The following is a 21543-nucleotide window of genomic DNA, read 5'->3' on the forward strand; positions in this document are numbered from 1 at the left end:
TCGAAATGTTATTAAAGGAAACGAGAGTAAATCTATATACGAGTAGTATCAACACTGTATTAATGTGTTATTTTGAATAAAATATATTAACTGTATACTTAACAAATGTTGCGGCTCTCTCTAGCCACAGTGGATACAACTACTGTTCACGAAATTATTTATTTTACTCGACACGCAACCACCAGAATGGGACACTCGAGAAATTAATGATATTTAAATATTTTTTACAAATTATTTTTAATTTTTCTCATATTCTTGATGGACTTAATATGAAATGGATTTAATGAAATGACTTAAAATGGAAATAAGTTTTACTAAATATTTCATAAGGAATCCAAAAATTAAAACTATATACAATTAATATTATCATCATAGGTAACATTAGATTAATTCAATTCCCAAATAGTAATGTAATAAATTGTATTTTTTTTTTTTTTTTAATGTTAGTTGTGTTTTAATGTTCAACTGAATAACCTATATATTGACGTAAAAGAGAAAATGTTTGTATTAATTATATTATTGTTACACTTCAAATAAATCGAATTTCAACATAGTTTTATTTCTTTATTTTTCTTACAAATGTTTTTTTTTTTTAATTAAAAGGTATATTATACAATAAGTTCATTGATATTAGAGAAAGTAGGTTTAATTCGTATGTGTAAAATGAGTTACGTTTACTTTTTAATTAATTTAGTTATGAATGTGAACGAAAAAAAAGATTTCGCGTGTTCAATAATTAGTTCATGAATTCATTTTAATTTAATCATTAATTTTGAAATTATATTTTTAAGGTCTACATTTTTTTTCTTCATATATATACGTACAAAAATGTGATGGTTAAAAATTAATATCGTAAATAAAAGAAGCTGGAGTTGGGTCATCCGTAAATTTTTTTTAGATTTCTTTCTAATGTCAAATGCGATGCATTAAAAATGTTCCGAGTAATTAAATGTTTTAATTTACAAACAACTTGACTTTAACTACTTAACACATTTTTTCTGGAGTGGGTTAGAATGATTTTAAAAATCTTTTAAACTGTCAATTGTCCATAAAATCATGAGAAAAACAGCTAAAGTTGTTTACACGAAGTGTTTTTATCACGGACCGAAATAAATGCCATTGTAAAATAGAACGATTGCATCTTTCCATTCTGTTCGTACGTAGAGTGAAGCGAACGGTTTAAAACAGAAAAATACACACAAGAAAACTGACCTTCGAGCGCACATGACTTGCACGTATTAAACTTAGATGCGTGACGTATTCTGTTTGCTTTGAAATACAAATTACGTTTGTAAATACTCAGAAATCGGTGCGTTATCCTGTAAATTATCATGACGCGGTTTGTGTACGATCATAAGTGCATTACTTTGGATACGTGCCAGTGATCAATGAACACTCACCAATAATTATCGTTCGAGCATTTGGCACCAGTTTTCGGTGAGATCCATAAGTGGATTTCGCGTAAAAATATTGTCCCTCGAAGCTCCGAACCTATGGGGTAGCTAACAAGCAGTTCGAACGCACCGAGCCCCACAAATTATGTATTACGAATATTACTTTACAAACGAAAATTCCCAGTCGTACCCAAATCGCGACCAGGTCGTGTGTGGTTTTCTCAGGTAAACGGGTTGTTGTCGACAAAAATTAAGACGGTACCAATTATACGTTGCCAGTGCCGCAATTAACGGGGGTGCTGAGGGTGCACGTCACCCCCAAAAGGATCCTATCGTCATATTTAGGGGTCCTTTTTAGACATAAAAGATAAAATAAAAAAAAATTATAAGATTGAATTTTTTCGATATCATTGTGTTACGTCCAACATCTAATATTAAGTTATAATTGTTTTTATATAGTATTTATTATACTTTTGAAGATAATATTTTATACTATGCATTTTCAACTATGACTTGTACTTAATATCTTATTTTTGTAACGTTAGTTCTAATTTTGTGTTAAATAATCGTTTTCGACTCAAAGCTATTATCAAAATTATCAAAATGTTTAGTCCCCTGAGATGGGAAACCAAGTATTTTTATTATTTTCGGTTTTTTTTTTTTTGTTACCAGGGGGTTTTAAGCCCACCCTTAATTGCGATTTTGGTGTTATTTAAATTTGTAAGAGAGTTAACAAAAGTTTTAAATAAGGAGCTCCAAAATTTGACTCGCACTTGGGCCCTTTTATCTTTAGTTGCGGCATTATACGTTGTTATACATTATTGTATACGCGTGCACTTGTAAAATTGTTTCAATGACGATTGACGACGGAAATTTAAAATATAGTAGTTATAGTTTGTATTTGGTCATACAATAAAATAAATAAATATAGATGTGATATGAATAGTGAATAAATTAATGTACACGAGGCCCCGCAAAATTGTGCACCTGGCCCCCGAAAACCATCGAGCCGACAATGTCCCTCGAATCATGCGACGAACCGATATCTTCAATTATATAATTATATAATACCCTTATTCAAACGATTTGAAATTACGAGTATATATATAAAAAAAAAAAAAAGTACTAAACCGTACCGCAGTAAAACGTTATTGTTCGATTTAAGTTCGACGGTGCGATCCGGAATAAATTTTAATAACGTAATGGACATGATTTACGGTTTGCGTTCTCGTGAAATCGATTGCACCTGCGTCGCGCACGAACGTCATAGCGTGCCTCGAACGCGCGGGTCCTCGTGAACGAAGCGTTAACGCGTCAAGACGTAATCGTAACGCGTGACCGTTTCGCGTTTACCCGTCGCGTCGGTAGGCCCGCGCGTTTATTTGTCGTTACGCGCGATCCCGTCGCTGAGCTCGGAAGTCGGAAAATATCGTAGCCGGTAAAATCGTCGTCCGTCAAACGTTCCCCGACTGCGGTCGAAACACCGTTTCGGCGGACTCGACGCGTGACACGAATCCGGCGCACGTCTGACGGCGGTGTGGCGGGAAAAGGTTGTAAATATTGACGAAAAATCGACACGTGTACATTTTTGGTTTTTTTTCTTTTAAAAGAAACAGACGTTAAACTGGAAAATTCAAATTAATCGATGCATCGTAAACACATAGTGAGCCAACAACAACAGTTTGAGGTGATGCGCTAACCAAAACTCAATGTCTATTATCCCGAACAAGGCCAAAATGAAAACCTGTAAAATTAATTATATTTCCGCGTGAGACTTCAGAGTGCACCTAAGCTAACCTAACCTTTGAGACTAAACGTATTGTACCTGTGAATTTTAAAAATAACGTTGAAAGTATACGGAGTACCTGTAGTTGTACCCTATGCTAACACTGGTCGAATGTCGTAAACATCTCGTCACAATCCCTAACGACGTGTAATACCGTCGCACTTATTGAAACGCACCGCCAGATCGTTATTTTTGCCTCTTGCAGGGACGTCGCGTGCATCGCCGGACACGTTTCATCCGTTGTGTGTACACGCGAGTGCGTCGTACGTGCGAAAGTACACTTACTATAGTAACTTAAAGTATACATACGATAGTCATATATGACGTCGACAAGCCTGCGACCGCGGGACACCGAAGTAAGATCCGTGTGGTACGCAGAAACGTTCCTGGAGGACTCCGAACTTTTTCTTGCGTAGACATGTCTGCGGTACCTGTGTTATAGTCGGGACTCGAGAAGCACCGGAACAGCGAGGGTGTACGCAGATGTTTTCCGTTGCGTTCGGAAAATATTGGATTTAGGATTTCAATTTTTACATTTTTAAAACATAAATATTTCTACGACACTTTACAGTTCGAAGGTCTTTGGAGAATAACACTTAATGTTTTCTGGGCAGGATTCGGACGTTTTGCCCATCGGAGCAAAGGTATGTTTAAACCTGCCTAAGATTCAAAACTTTTTTTTTTTTAAAAACACGAAATTGTTTTGCTATAATTTGGTATTTATTAATTTTATTCTCTAATGGAAGGCATGTGGATTACTATAGTGCAATAGTACCCAACCTGTGGCCCTTGGAGGTATTCAATGTGATTCGTTACAATGTTTTTAATATAAAATAAAATATTTAAAAAAAGTGAAATTATTATAAAAAACAATTTTTTTAAAATGTATTAATTTTATTTTATTTTCGAACATTTTCAAATAGAAATGCTTACCTTGACTTCTGTTTAGCAAATCGGTCAATATTTTCAATATTGATAATAGCAAATTAATTTAATTTTTCTTTTGATAGAGTTAATCGCTAACGGTTTTGGACTCTAAGTAGGATATTCTTTGAAAAATTTGCTCTTTTAAATTCATGCACCTGGGGCAGATGCCTCCCTGCCCTCCTTTAATCCAATTCTGAATATTCTAATCGGATTAAATAAGTTACAATAAGTAATATGAAATTTATAATTTTTTTAATAGTGTGATAAAAAAATTAATTAAAACACTACTGAACCACTTTACTAACATGCCGTTTAGAATTTGATCACGATTTATTCGGTATTAAATATTGTACGACAGTTTTAAAATACTTTAATAAGTTTACGTTTCATGATTGATTTACATAATTAATTTGAACCTCTTACTTTATAAAAAATATTAATAGTCAGTATAATATATGATTTACGTTGAACAATTATTTTATAAATATATGTTTTATAGATGATGGAAAAACTAATTTTAAACAAAATAGCGTATAAATTAATTTATTCAGAACTCTCACTGTAAATTATCACTATAAATATGTACTGAAAAAGAATTGTAGAAATAAAAGCGTGTGCTTTATTAATAGCATGTATAATAACTATTATAAACAATTAACGGGAATGCTAAAATGTTTTATCGAATAAAAATAGTTTTTCATTTATGTGTATTAATATGTATTACTGAATACATAAGTATTAGTATTTATTTTCTATCTGATTTCATAGCTGAATTATACTATAATTGCATACTTTATCTCGTTGGTTATATCAATAATTGACATAACCATATTTATTATTGCATTTGTCTTTTATTATACTCATATTATATAATTCTGAATATTTTATTCTTATTTTATTGCTATGCTATTTTCAGATATTATTATTACAGCAGAGGGAGATTTGATAATCTAGCGATCCATTTCATAATCTTTAATAAACAGACTTGTAACAGCATAACATAAAGTAACCCTGATTCTATACAATTTTTGAATCAACAGTTTTTACTTATATCTGTATGTTAACTTTTCCAATCCAGTATTGGACAACATTATACAATATTACTCGTATTTTAATTATTACCTACCACAATATAACTGAATAAACATGATTGTCAATACGTATTTTTAGTATTGTATTAATATGTACCTAACAGACATTTGTATTATATAATGCGATTCATATTATTATTCTAATGCTTCTGGGCTGACACATATTCTGATAATTGTCATCGGCCCAGGGAGATAAATTTCCTAAACTCCCTTGGCCAATCCGTCTCCGTTATTATGAATATTTAAATCTGTGTTGTGATAAGCCTAACTATAATGCTAAAACTAATTGAAAGTTAATAAAAAAAAATGAAAAACATTATTTACTGATCAATATACACTAAGAAGAGAGAAGAATACGCAGTGAGAATAGCTGTTACTATATTCGTATACAGTATTTATATTAACACGTTATTTGTTTGAAATCTTTTTTTTACATATTTATATTGTATCAAATATTTTTGAACGACACCGTTTTCTGATCGATACTACTCGTTGATTACATCAATAACTATGGCAAATATTATTTGGTTACCGGTAAAGTTGAATAAAGTAAAAGTTTTCATGGCTATCATAATCATAGAAATAAATGTTCACATTGATTTTAAAAGAACATTGAGCACTCTCAACACAATGATGTGCAATTAGCTCGGATTTTTTTTAATATTTATTTTAAGAAACCTAGCCATTCTATCCGAGTCGGTAAATATATTATAATTAGCTATTGGTCATTGTTACATATTTTCGCTTGATTTTTTCTACAAAAGCAAAATTTTATCATACAACAATTTATTCTAATTTTGAGTTATTTTCATTTAGAAAATTAGTTAAATTTTTTTTTTTACTTATTGGATTATATTTAACTTTCACGCCACTAAAATACTAAGAAACAACGACTATACATAAAATGTATTTAAACGAGTGCACACAAAGTGACGTATAATCCATAAATAATTGCATTTATTTCTGCGTCATTATAAAAATGACATTTCCCGCTCTTACGACTATCTTAAAAAAATAGAAACATTAATTTTTTAATGGAATCAAACATAGAATATCAATATAACTTAGTGACTGGATTACCCATAATTGTGTTCACGTTCATTAATTTTATATTTTGATTTAGCTATATTTATCCTAATACAGTACAAACGTTATTGAAAAACAATAGCATTTCAATCATAATAATTATAATACTATTATAATGATTATTTATCTACAGTTCTGTTAAAACACTATTCTTCAGCAACAATCAAGGAAAAATAGGTTTTTAAAAAACTATTAATTTATTTATATCAAAGATGAAAACAAATCCACTTGGATATAACTAGTATATTACTAAATAATAAAAGAAATAATAAAATACTATGAATCATTAGTACTGTTGATCATATTATTAAATAATTCTATACAAAACATTATTTAGGATAACCTTTATGCCGGTCATCCGGATACATTATTGAACGTGTAATAAATCAAACAATTAACTACAATGTAACGTACTTATATACATGTGCATGAAATGTAAACGTATTGTAACTCGGATAGTTTTAATTTTTCAATTCTCATTTATGTGTTATAATAAATAATAATATCAACGTCTAAATTACAATTTATGTTACAACATAACTTTTAGTCGGGTTGTTACGCGATCAGACATGTTCAAATTTTCAATAATAATCTTCTGTGTTAAAACTGCATTTATATACAACCCATTTCAGATAATATAGTTAAACGCATTAATATGTCGACATACATAAAGAGGAGAAGATTTTTGTGTAATTTTTCTCAAAATGTGTTGAAAACGCATTGATTTTCAAATTATAATAAGTGTACACTATGCTCAAAGACATTTACTAAGTACCCTCGTCTTAATTAAATATATATATAACCAACAGTTGAAGTAATTATACTCACTCCTAGTAGCAGGTTATACTTATAAAATATTCGTGAGCTAATTATTTGTCTTTAAGAATGTATGTATTAGAAATGTACATCAAAATTAAAAATACTAAAGAATACGCTACCGCTTTAATAACATTAACAGTCGCTTGATATAAATTGACATACTATTAATTAAATTTTGGTCGCTATTAGATCTGTATATGCTGTACTACAAGGTTATGATGATTCGATTTGTTAAGTAAAGAAATGTGAATTTGATTATAATTTTATATTACGTCTCCCTTGAAGACCCTGACTACGTCATTTATGTCATGTTTAGCCTATAATGTTTTTTTTTACCCTTTTTAATAGTTTCAGCAAGGAATATATTTTTATCAACAAATGTTTAAAAGAACATTTTTAAAACTCGATTAATATCCGTCGCTACTATTCATACGATTATTTTTAGCAAAATATTAGTTTAGCGAGTTGTATTGAATTTTGATGATATCGTAACTTTGTGATTTAATATTATTATACGTCTAAAAAAAACGAATTCAATGAATATCGTTGAACTAGATATCCAAATTAAACCAGGATTTGATACAGTTAGCAGGGATATTGCACTGACGCGTCATGCGTACTGTTCTTTGCTCAGTATGTCGTACCCGGCGCAATTGAATAATGCAGAAACGAATAATTAAATTGAACGAGATCGTGATTTACGATCCGGACTTGTACATACTCGTATAATATATATATATATATATATATTGTGTCGCATATACATACTTTCTTATTATATGTTCGGTTGGAGTCGGATCCGACGACAATAAAGAGTTCGGATTGATCGTAAAAGGGGAAAAAAAAATCTTTATTTGGTTGGCGCCCGTGTCACGTCCGTATTTCGTTGTTTGTGCCGCGGGTCTAAAGAAGTACGTGCAGCCCTTGACCGTCGACCATCTCACATACATCGATACATATACTGTGTTATTTATAGCAATTCTCGTGGGCTAGGCAGCATAATATGTTTTTCTGCGAGGTTTTCACGTACGAGGTAATCGTAAAATAACTCTCAGATTTTGAAAATTCGTATCATAAATTCATCGAGTAAGATGTGTAGCACAGTTGAGTTTATTTTTATTGTTCGTTTTCGATGAGTTATCACGATTTTATCATAAACATAGAGGACTAAGTGTCTGATATCTAAATTAAATTGATTGTGTTCTCAGAACTTGGATGAATTGAGCAAATCCGTGTTCAAATATATTTATTTTTTTTTTTTGAAAATACATAGGACGTAAATTATCCATACGAAATGATTTTCGCAAATATACTATTACGGAGATTAGTTATCTTTTAAATACATGTAAGTTAGCTTTCTATATCTTTTGATAAACGAGTAATTTTGCTTGTTATGAACGGTGGTTTTAATGAACAGCGCATACGTTAAAATGATAAATATAATTTCAATTCAACGCTCAGCTGTATGACAGAGATCAACGCAATCGCGGAACCAGTTCGCCGATGGATTTTTACGTTTACGAAACCGTAACTATCAAATTTCTCGGAGGAAACGGAAAAATAAATAAATAAAAAATAGTCTTAAAATATATTTTAGTTCAAATAATTGTACACGAATAACAATGTAAGATTTCGTTCTTCGCAAATGTGGAGCCCTCACCGAGAAGTGTTTCGCACTCGGTCATCGCACAGCATTTGTCTAACTAACATTATATTTTCTTCGTGGGATAAAAGGCTTGCTGTGTGGTATAAATATAACCACAAACATGTTTATACGTACATGATGTTAGGATATTATAAGGACATAAGGATACTATCCTTATAAATATATTTTATCAGTGGTGGATCTTGAGTACTATATTTTTGGGGCGGGTCCAAAATGTAGCGAACATTTCGGGGAGTTATTTCCTTATTCACAGTAAAAATACTAGTGCAATTTAAACTTTGTTAATAGTTTTTACGTTGGTTTAAAAACCTTAGAGATCGTATATTATTTGGGTCAAAAGTAATCTCCCTACTCCTATCCACTCGCTCACTCAATTAAACATTCAATCACTTACCTATATTTACTGTTGAACAAATAAAACCTAATTCAAGCCAATGGAGGAGGGAGGCCCCTCGGTTTCCTTTAAAACCGCCCCCCGTACACTGTTGTATTATTGTCGACAGAGACGACATCGTCGTCGTCGTCGACCGTGATTTACCCGCCGCGGCATTTTAATGGCCCGGGCACACGCGCCTCCGCTGTTCGCGAGACGTTTTTTGAACGACGTGACTTTACCCGTTTTATGATTGTTATTATTACTATTATTATTATTACTGTTATTAACGTTATTATATAGTTATTACGATGTCGTCTTCGCTGTCGTTGTCGTTGCGCTTGCACAAGTTTCGCAAATTAATACGCGCACAACGGGCCGCGGCGGCACGATCCAGTACGGGGACGCGATCGCCGGGAAAACGCCGACGTCAGGGGATCGCGTGACCCGGACCATAACCGCGTGACATACGCATCGGCAGTTCGACAGGTATACGTGCCAGTAACCCGTTGTGCCGCTACCGTTATAATTAAATTTAGATATAGGTGTACCGTACGCGTCCGATCGCGTGGGACCGTTATTTTGCGTGCGCCCGTGGCCATTTTAATCTAAAAATGTAATGTTATTACGCGGTTTCACGGCCGCGGGACGTACAGATTCGATGTCGTTTCGGTTTTCGAACCGTTTTACAAAGCTAACGTAAAAAAGCACAACGCAAATGCCAATCGCGCGGTCGTCAACGGCGTTGATGCAACACACGCAACGCCGGTGATAGACTGAAATAGGTGCGTGGACAAGAGTGTGCGTCGCAAGGTATCGTTATTTAACGGGTATGACGAACAAAACCGGAGAAGAATCAAAAATTTCTAACGGACGGACGAGTCGTTCGTTATCGTCGTTATAATTTCGAACGGGTTCGAGGGGTCGGCAATAATCATCGGTGGCGTACAGGATACGGGGGGCGCAGAATGGCGTTTATAAAACATTAGTTGTCGCTGGGATACCGATACGATACTCGCGTGTACCGAAGTGCGTAGACTGCAACGTTGTGTCCACTATAAATCCGAATCGCATCCGACGCGTTCGACACGCAAATTGTCTAAAGTCTATTTACGTCCGACGCGTACGATATTTATTTATATTTGTTCAAATGTTTATGAACTGAATATGTCCGTCCGTTTTTCGCGTCCGATGCGTTGAAAAACAAAACAATATGTTTTTAAAATCGTGCGGCCAACGGGTGTGTGATCTTACCATCGATCAACCTAACCTTATTGCGTCCCATTACGAGTAAAAAAGTTTCGATTCTCACTGAATTTTTTTACTAAATTTGTGCCAATTACTTAGATGTACCACATTTCTCCTCGGAAAGATGGGCTGATATGTTGAATACAAGCAATCGCACCACGAACTGTTGCAAATCTTATCACGTAAAATATAACGTTGAGTTCACGGGTACTCGTCCTAACATTTTCAATGTCACGTATAGATGAAGTTTCGTGGTGAAAATACTAGGAAGCAACCGAAAACCAATGAAACATTTGTAACGCTATTCAAAAATGTATCGATAGATTTAAATAAGAATAGTTGAAATGAGTGAAGTATAAGAAAAATGTTTCCTTCAAGTTCAAACCGCAAGTTTTATAGGATTCGTTCGGTTAATTTTTTCTAGATTTATTTATTTATTTTACACGTAACGACATTTTTAATCATGTCCAATAGAGAATTGTCTCTGATTGTAGCCAGTAAACAGGAAGGAAATATTTTTTTGGTTGGGAGCAGATGCGGCTACCTTCAAGTGAAAGGAGGGAGCCCTAGCGGATACATCGGGCGCAGAAATGCGTCCGATGCGATGTCGATAGCAAAAACCATCCAGATTAGACTGGTCGTACCGTGTTCACAGATTTGTTTCTAACATCGAACGCGACGGACTTTTGTTGGACACGGCGTGAAAGGTTTACGGCCATGCGACAGATTCAACCAACGTATAGGTCACGCTTGGCGGAGAGCGCACGTGGTGCTGCGGTTGTCAAAAGGCCTCCACGGGCGAATACCGGGAAAACATCGGAACATGACGTTGGATCGCGAATCTCGCCGGTGTTGCGTGTACAGGGACGTTGTTCGCTCGTAGGAAAGCGCGCGGTATGGTGGTTCACGTCTGACGCAACGAACCGGGATCTTATAATAATGTTCATACGCAGCTTTACGCGTCATCGCTTTTGCACGTGCGTGTTCCGATTCGATATTGTTTGTTTCGCCGTGGAGGACTGCAGTGATCGGCCACGCGAACACTCGAAACGCGGCCCGACCCTTCCCGTCGACTTCGGACAACAGTAGCGCCGGCAACTTTTGTCTTTCAATTTCAACGCGTAAGTTTCGGTTACATTAAAAACCGTACAATGTTTCGGTTGATACGAACACGCGTGTTCACTTACGTTCCTCCCTCCACCCCCTAGCCGGTTTTCCACTTTTGGAACGCCGCTGCCGATCACGCCCCGACCGGGGGGATCAACTTGTCCGGACAACTAACCCGCGGACACCGTAATCGTGTTCGTTTCGCTGTCGTGTACGGTTGAGCGAAGGCGCGGTAGGTGGTATTGTCACGGCACGGCGATGACGACAGTAACGGTCGACGGGAGGGTCACGCTGAACGTAGGTAATTTGTCCTAGATTAGTGTCTCCGTTTGTGTGTGCGTTTGTACGCGCGTGCGTGTGCGTGGTCTTGTGCGTGTGCGTCTGTGCACGTGCGCGCGTTTGTGTAGTTTCAAACAAAAGTTGACTTATAATAACTTTTACCGAAAAAACGAAAAGTCCTGTCACGAAACATCAATTAAACTGTGCACAGAGTATACAATATTATAATGTATATAACGTATATACATAAATTCTCTGTAAGATATAGAGGAAGAGTGACAGAGAGAGAAAGAGAGAGAGAGAGAGAAAAAGAGAGAGAAAAAGACAGGCAGAGAGAAACAATGAGTGGGAGTGAGTGGGAGAGCTGTGACTGTTGTGATGTCGAGCCCAATCGTGCACGTTATACGCGGGGTGCGGGAGATTCGGTAACGTTCCGAAAACTTTGCGTATTACAAAACGTTAGTCACTCGTGTCCGGGGACTTGTAGCACTTGTAGTGGAATAATCGCACTCGACCGGGAAAACTTTCGTTTTCCCGGCGTGCACTCGTCGACGCGCAGTTGCACACCGGCTGTCGGTTAACGTGCGAACACAATCGTAGCACACGCGGGAACAGTGTGAAAACGGTGCGCATGAACCCGACGAAAAAAAAACTATAACGTCCCCGCGGAAAGGGATTGCAACCGCGGCAGGATTTCGTTCGGTCGGACATTCGTTTTCATCGAAACCCGTGGTTTCCCGTCAATACTCGTCCTAGATCCTCGTTGCACATCCGCCCTTCATCCGAGAGACGCGGATAATAAATCATCGAACACAGCACGCATCTATTCAAACGGTGTGTTTTTATGACTCTTCATCCGTGTAAATTAATTTCTCAGTTCGATACGTCCATGATACAGTGACGATCGTTTCATACGGAAACTGAGCGAATTCGACTAGAAGGTCAGTAGATCCTTGTACCTATATGTACACACAACTAACTATAGTACAATATAAATTGTAATCTTATTTTGAAATGTATCGATAAATATTATTTGACACAGAACAAAAATGTAAGTAATACATTATTAAAGAACAATAAAAATAATAAATACTCAAAAAATCTGAAAAATCGCAATTAATGCAAAAACATTCTCAACATTTGTATAGCTTTATCAACATATTGATTCTATATTTTTGAAATTAAGTTATATTACACAAACAAAATTAAAACCTCAAGATCATTTTGTTTATAGTCTCTATAGCCATTACGTAACTTTAACTTTTTGAAGACAGATATCCGTAAAATCAAGGCTGGGCATGTTAAAGATTATTTTATTCGTTAAGTTAATACAAGAAAAAGTTAGTTAAGGCAAAAGTTAACCAATACATGTTTTTAACTTCATTAAATTAAAAATTAATGGTTGAAATAAATAACAAAATTTAAATTAACTTGATCGAAAAAAAAAATTACACTTTCTCACCGATAATAAATAGCATTTCTAAAAAATTATATCAATGTGGATATTGTTTTAAGCTCGGACTTACGCCCACACTTAGAAGTTAGAGCATTAAATATCTAATCCACTCTTTCACCACTCATTCAAGAGGTAGCTAGAGTCGAAACAACTTTTACTCTTTTAACCATTAAAAAGTTAAGTACAAATTTGAATTGGAATGTTTTTATGAATACAAGTAGTATTCTATTATTAATATAATAATTCAATATATGGTATGCCTATTTCATATATATTATACTAACTGAACTTTCCGGCTTCGTTTGTGAAAATAAACGCTTATCTTCATTTAAGACTAGGTTACTATAGGCTTATATACTTTATAAAACTATAGGTAATCGTCGTTTCCCTTCTCGTTTTTACCCAGGATTAGGACTGACAAGTTTCTCTTACTGACATGATTAAAATCTTTTTAACTTTTTATTTAGCTGTCCAGCTGTCCAAATCGATAGTTTTAACATGAAGTTCAGGCGAATTTATTTTTTTTATCTCGCTTCACCGTGAAGTATTGAAAAAATAAACGATTATAAATAGCTAAATAATAACTCAATCAACTTATATAATTGAAATTTAGCCTTACATTTAGTGCACGAAGTGCTCTTTTAATTAAATATAATTAATATTAACTTAACGTTCAAACTTAATTTTAATTTTTAACTCGTTAAAGTCCACCCTTCAGTAAAATATTAGTAAATATCACAGTACAAAAACGATAGCATTTGAAGCCCAAAATATATAAATTCTTCAAACAGGAATTATTATAATTTTAATTATTAAATAAACATAACTCAATTTTTATTTTCATCATTATTATAATATAATACCATAACAGATTAGAAAATGAAATGTCCATTAATTTCATTGTATTTCATTCATTCCAAAGTCAGATCCTTTGCGTCATGTAGAGTTAAATTAGTTTAATTTATGAATAACGTCCTACTAAGATTTTGTTGTATACGTATTCGATATAAACTAAACGAAATGGTGTGTAGTACGAGTAAAACGATAGTTCGGACTAAAAGTATGAACAATTAAGTTACATGGTATTTGGATTTAAACTAAAACGATTGATAAAATTATGAAAATAATACGCAATTAATGTTTGTTGATATTATGACTCATGTAATATGACTTGAGGGTATAAAAAAAAAACAAATAATTATATGATATTATGTTAGTAAAATTAATTTAATGTTTAATCCACTACATTTGATTAAAAATTATTTCATATTTATTTGAAATCGGTAAATAATTTTGTTGAATCATTTTTCAAAAATATAGTAAACGTTTTCTGTGTATTTTAAAACTATTTCAACAATTTTTATACACAATAATAATAATACCTATACTTAAATATAATAAATTAATAGTAAACAATTAAATACAGACATAATGGTTACAGTTATATTTACAAATAAATTTGAAATATCGATATTCTACACTTTTACTTTATATATAAACACTATACATACTCAATACATTAAATTTAATGACTTGTGTGTATAAAATCCTCACCCTGTTTATACCTTTATTAGTTATTCATTTTTTGTTAATATTGATTTTGTAATTAGTTAAAATAGAAACTTTGATACTCTAAAAAGTTACAAATAATTCCTAATAAATACGGTAATCAAAATATGAAGTAAGTAAAATTTACTTTATATCTGAATATTTTAATAATTTGAAATTAATTTAAATAAAATGTCAACTCTTAATCACTTTATTTAATTTACTTTAATTTACGTAATTTTAAATATATCATAGAATCAGTAAAAACTAAAAGAGAACATCGAGGAAAAAAATCATCTTCGATAGATAAATTGTTATCTTATTTAAAACCCATGTCATAATGAAACACAAATGCAAATTATTTTTATTTCAATTGACGGCCATTTATTCAACAAATTATTAAACACAATATTATTGAAAACTATAAACAAACATAGTATGATTATTGTAATTAATAATTATGTACCAAATATATTTCGCAAGTTTGTCAGCAATGGAAATAGGTTCGTTCAAAACACTTCTCATGCATAGCCTTAAAGGCATTGCTCGACAATCATTTATGGATAAACTCTAACTTCAAAACATACGTTCACATTACAAATGCAATATACATATTTTTGATATTTTAAAAAAAATGTTTGTAAACCCTTGTCACACTTATATACGATATTTTTTCTAATACGACTCTGTATGAACTTTTTCTTATCACCACTACTATGCGATGGCGTAAGTCTTAAGGCACACCTTGCAAGAATAGAAGGGTTTCCCGGTGTGAGTTTACACGTGTTATTTGAAAAAATACTTTCGAGAAAATTATTTCGATCCGAACTCGTTGGAAAAGAGTTTTTCTCCGGTGTGAGTAAGCTCAAATTAGCAATGCTAAATAATGACAAAATGCACACCTCGTACGTCATTTTTCTCCTGTATCTAGTCTATAGTTTGCCAATTATTTTCATCATATCAAATTAAAAACAATCGAAATAACGACTCGTTTTATAATATTGTATCAGAAATATTTTGGTACAGTTGATAATAGCGATAGGACGATATTGTATTTTAAAGAAGAAAAATACTGTTGCTTACTCAGAGTTGGTCTAAGTTCACATCATTGATCGATAAATAAATACTTACTGATGTTAAACTTCAAGCCATCAGGGTAAATATATTTTTAGAGCCGTAATCTTAATATTTTAAAAGCTTGATATTATTATAATACATTCAAACCATGGTCAAAATGTTCTTATTAATAGATTAATGTAACTAGTGAATAATCTCAACATTGATTTGTTCTCAAATATTTCAATTATTTTAAGTCTCAAATGAATAATTTTATTAGTTTAAGAATTTAAATTGTATTTAGGTGCTATTATGAATTATATAAATGTATGTTATCCAAATTGTAAATTATTACTGTATGTTGAATGTTCTTCGTTACATTAAGAACAAATTTTACTAGACTTATCCACTTTAATGATTATGATTGAATATAACCCGTTTAAATTATACATAAATAAATAAGCGATTCAATATTCGTTACTGTAGTTTCAACATTTACAATATGATCCTACAAATCTATCATAATTAAAGTTCCTAAAAACATCCAATATAAAAAACATGGATATATTTTATATACTCGTATTATACTGAATTCATATCTATCATAAATGTTAATTATTAACATTATATAGTATATAATATATAATATAATTATTATAGTAAGCTGATTGACTGCTATCAACGCACAGCTCAAACCATTGGACGGATCTGGCTGAAATTTGGCATACAGATAGCTATTATGATGTAGACGTGCGCTAAGAAAGGATTTTTCGAAATTTTGAATTTAAAGGGTTGAAATCGGTTTAATATTTTTTGACCAGGTCGATAACTGCGCTATTGAAAATGAATTATATTAAATAAAACTATTAAAAAATTATTAAAAAACTATTAAAAACTATTTAAAAACTATTAATTTTATTTTTGGTAGTAAATAACGGGTATTGCATAAATATTAAACAAAAAGATCCCGCAACAGGTGCCAAAACAAATAAGAATGTTAGTTCAAAAAATTATTACGCATATCGGTTGATGATTAGACGCGATCAGGACTAAGTTATTATACGATGCATAAGCTTTGTCAACAATTCATGGTCGAAATATATATAAAGATAGATAGCGAACGATTTCGATACTTCGATTTCGATTCAGTCAAAAAAAGCTGCGTGCAAAAGATTCTCAAACCAATTGTTAGATATTGGAGATGGGAAAGTTACTACAGATGAAACGGGATGTATAAAATTACCGAACGATTTCTGCACAATCATTTATTCGCACGATGCTCTCATTGACCAGATATGTCCCAGTGTACACAGACAATACACAAATCATGAGTGGCTGGCAGAAAGAGCAATTTTAGTAGCAAAAAATGTGGAGGTCAACGAATTGAATCTCAAGATACAAAATTTGTTACCCGAAAACTTGGTGTCATACAAATCTAGATACAGTTTGCGATGCTACTGAAGTTGTAAATTATCCAACAGAGTTTTTAAACTCATTGGATTTACTAGGCATGCCACCACATAATTTACAATTGATCATTACAATTTACCATCGATAAAATACCTCCTTCAGAGTCATTTAAAGTTGTAATACATGCAGATAAAAAACCACCAGAAGAACATAGAGGCAGGTATAATGCACCAACGGCAAATGAAGTTGCTTTAGTGTTAGTAGATCAGCAGTTTGATCGAAGAGACATCATCCTCGAAAACCGAAGTAACTCACTTCACCGTATCAGTGAGATACATCGAGCATACGACGCACTGCAGTATCCTTTAATGTTTTGTTGGGGGGATGATGGGTATGCAATCAATATACCACAACGCGATCCAAAAACCAAGTTACCGCTTAAAAAAACTGTCTCTGCATCAAGTTTTTACTCATATAGAATAATGGTCAGAGAAGGGGAAGACAACTATTTAGTTAATTATCGTTCTCTTTTCAGTCTATATTTGGTAGATGAATACGCCAAAATTGAAACTAAAAGACTAAATTACATCAAAAACAACCAAGCCAAATTGCGTGCAGATAGTTATATTCATTTAAAAGATGCGATTGGACGACGAGACATAGAAGCTAATCAGTTAGGCCAAATGGTTATACTCCCGTCAACTTTTACTGGTGGGCCAAGGTACATGCACGAAAGAACACAAGATGCTATGACCTACGTTAGACATTACGGTCGTCTTGACCTTTTTATTACTTTTGCATGTAATCCTCGCTGGGACGAGATAAAAGAGCTCTTATTTCCCGGTCAAAGATCATATGATCGACATGATATAATTGCAAGAGTGTTTCGGTTAAAAGTCAAAAAGACCATGAACTTATTGACAAAAGGTAAAATATTCGGAGAAGTGAGATTCTATATGTATTTAACAGAATACCAAACTGTAGAGAGGTTCAGGTAGTTGTAAGCTATAACTTATCGAATAGGTTATGATAATAATCATTATCTTAAAAACTAAATTAATATGTATAAAATATTATTTTAAAAATCTTAATTAATTTAAATTTCAATAGATTTAACAAAATTTAATCTTGGCAGGTTACATACATTTATATACTTAAACCCGGCAACGACGGGTAATTCAGCTAGTATATATATATATATATATATATATATATATATATTAATATGTTATGAGTTACATTCGGCTAATGTAGACATTACTCAACTGTAATTTTTCGTATATAAACATGAAGTTCCAACCCTATCCGAATAATGCTAAAAAATTCAATAAGAATTTTTGTTAGTAGGTATTGTGTATACTATAGTATCACAATAATAAATCTCAACTTATAATTTATTTTAACGATATTGTGGAAAATAAAAGGGGGTGGTTTCCTAGGTAGGTATAATATTTTATTTGGACGATGTTTTTATTATAACTTTATATGCTATACAAATACAATACAAGATACCGATCTGTAGTAAACTTATTTTCACATGTATTGTGTATGAGTGCTATATTGTGTTTACATTTTTTATTTAATTAGAATGGAAACAAAAATAGAATTTTATTGTTTATTTTAAAAACTATTTTCTGAAAAACAAGAAGATAATTCATTTCATTTATAAAATGAAATATATTTTATATAATTAATGAATTTATAGGTGGCAAGTGATATTTTTATGTATTCAAATTATTCTAAAATAACTAATTACTAATTGTACCTTACTCTATTTTATTATTATTATTATATTATTTTTTTAATTGAAATTTTGATATTTTAAAAACTACACATTAGCCAACATGCATACATTATGTCGACATTAGATAAATGTCAACATTGCCCGAAACATATATATGTTTATATTTATAACTAGCTTATGTATATTAACGTTAAGTTTATTAACAAATGTATATTTTGTAGGATGACGAGCAAGAAAAAAAACAAATCAAAACATAAAAAAAAGAAAGGCAATTTTGAGAACGCAGATGACAGTTTGCGAATACTTTTACAAGATGAAGCATTTGTGTACTGTAAAATGGAAAACTACGAAAAAGCTATTCGACAGTATACCGCGGTAAATATATTTCACAATGACAGTTTGGTACAATATGAAATTTTATTAAATAACATCGTCTGAATATGTTGAACATTTAAACATTGAAACGTTCTTACAAATAATCACAAAAACATATCTCACATTGATCTACATGACCACGCGAACCCTCAAATCATGTTACCTTATCTCGTATTAGTTAAAAGTCAGTGCCATGCCTAGAAGGTAGGCCTGGTAGGCCTGGGTCTTCCCTGTTTTCAAATAGTTATTAATATTTTTACATCATTATTATTTACTTTTTAATATCTTTAATATTATTAACAAGTCAAACAGGATAAATTGTGTTTTAATATATGATCATTTTTTCTAATTAAATTTAAAAATGTTATGAAAAGTATACGAAAAAAATAAATAAAAAATAATGTGTACCTATATAAATTAAAATAATTTTAATTGAGTCTGTCCTACATTTTGATCCTGGGCACGCCTCTATTAAAAATATTCAATGTCGACTCATAGTAAAATGATCGACAGGCTTGATAGTAAATGGTAATTGAATTAAAAAAACTTGAAAACAATGAAAGTAAATAACATCGAAATCTGATTTAAAGTTCTATCGTAATATTTTGTCGCTGAATAGTCTTTTTGTGTTTATCTAGTTGAATTCATTATATAAACTTGTGTTAATTTTGATTAAAAAAATAAAGATACATATATAAATAAAGGCACTCACGATTTAACGTGAATTAGCAATATTTCCTTTCAATACAGAAGTATGCAGATTTTATCATCCTATTACCAGAAACATAAATTTTGGTTTTAAATATTAGGTATTATTTTATAAGAACGTTTTTCATTTGTATAATCGCATAGGTTTCTACAACCTTATGCCTCACTGCACTAATTAATTGTTCACAACTTAAACAGTCAATTTCATTTTAATTTTGTAGATATAATATAATTAATTACATTACATTCACTCAAATGCTTAGTCGATATCAGATTTTGAGTTAATGTATTGATTTTAAGATTATAGTTTTTTCTAATGTATTTGCGTTTAAGATACATCAATCAATGATAACCATGATTTTTTATTTAATATCTACTTTATCTTCAGAACACTAGTCAAAAAATTTTTTTTTTATTGGTTTTATTTATATAAATAAATTTTTGACTCTCAAACTGAGTGATTCGGCTAGATACATATGTACCACTAGCTTTTATTGTTTTGGTATTTCATATTTAAATTTGATAAAAAAAATGAAAAAAAAGAAAACACTGATTTTTATTAGAAGTAGACATTAGCTTATTTTCATAACAAATTACACTATAATTTAATAAGTGGCAATCAAAACATAATAATTTGAACTCATTTTGTATTGAAAAATGTAACTATTATAGGAAGTAGATAAACGATAAGAATAAATATAATTTTTATTTAGAAGAAAATTTAATCTTGAAATGATACATACAAAAATTTGTATAATAAGGAAATATATATAATATATTAATAATAATAATAATATTGGATAACAAATAATTAAATATTTTATTACGTAAATCAACGATGGTGCACGACCACTAGTAATCAATGACGCGGTGAACAACATTTGCCCAATGCAATCACTTAGCCCTAGAAACGTATCAAGAGAGTGGGTATCTCTTGGCCCATGTATTTATGAACAAATTTAATTTAAGCAATAAAATTAATTAGTTAATTGCATGTAATGAAAAATAATATAATATTCAGATACATATTTGTATGTATTGGTCATCGAAGTAAATTGATAATTTTTATTTTTATTTTTATTTTTAATTTAACAATCAAATAATCAAATTAGTGTGGACGAACGTGTACCAAATAAGTTATACCTATATACATACAGATGCTAGTCTAGAAAAGAAAAATAAGGGGGGGATAGTAAAATAAGTTACTGCCGTGATTCATTGTGCGTGTCGATTTTTACGAAGTCTTTTTTACGTCTCATTTTTTATTTATTTGAAGTACTTACATCCGATATGGTTCTATTTAATATCTAAGGGGGAGTTTCAGCCCCCATATATTCCTCTCTTTGTATCTTCGCTTGTAGATATATATATATTAGGGTGGTCGTTAATTTTACACTTTCAAATTTTTTATCGAGCACCCTTTCATTTTGTTCATTAGTATAAGAAAATAATTTAAGTTAAATTTGGTGA

At 31.8% G+C, this 21543-nt stretch overlaps 1 protein-coding gene across 1 annotated transcript in view; it reads left to right on the forward strand.

Annotated features, from left to right (window-relative positions):
• Positions 1–11491: 11491 nt before the first annotated feature.
• Positions 11492–21543, forward strand: part of LOC112691693 (tetratricopeptide repeat protein 25) — a 22300-nt gene continuing 12248 nt past the window's right edge. The window contains exons 1-2 of the mRNA XM_025566052.1: positions 11492–11511; positions 19212–19365. Of these exons, the coding sequence (XP_025421837.1) occupies positions 19213–19365 (153 nt within the window). The 5' untranslated portion in view covers positions 11492–11511; position 19212. The remainder of the gene's footprint in view (positions 11512–19211; positions 19366–21543) is intronic.

This window comes from Sipha flava, unplaced genomic scaffold (genome assembly GCF_003268045.1).
Source record: "Sipha flava isolate LNK unplaced genomic scaffold, YSA_version1 65_pilon_pilon, whole genome shotgun sequence".
NCBI classification, from domain to species: Eukaryota; Metazoa; Arthropoda; class Insecta; order Hemiptera; family Aphididae; genus Sipha; species Sipha flava.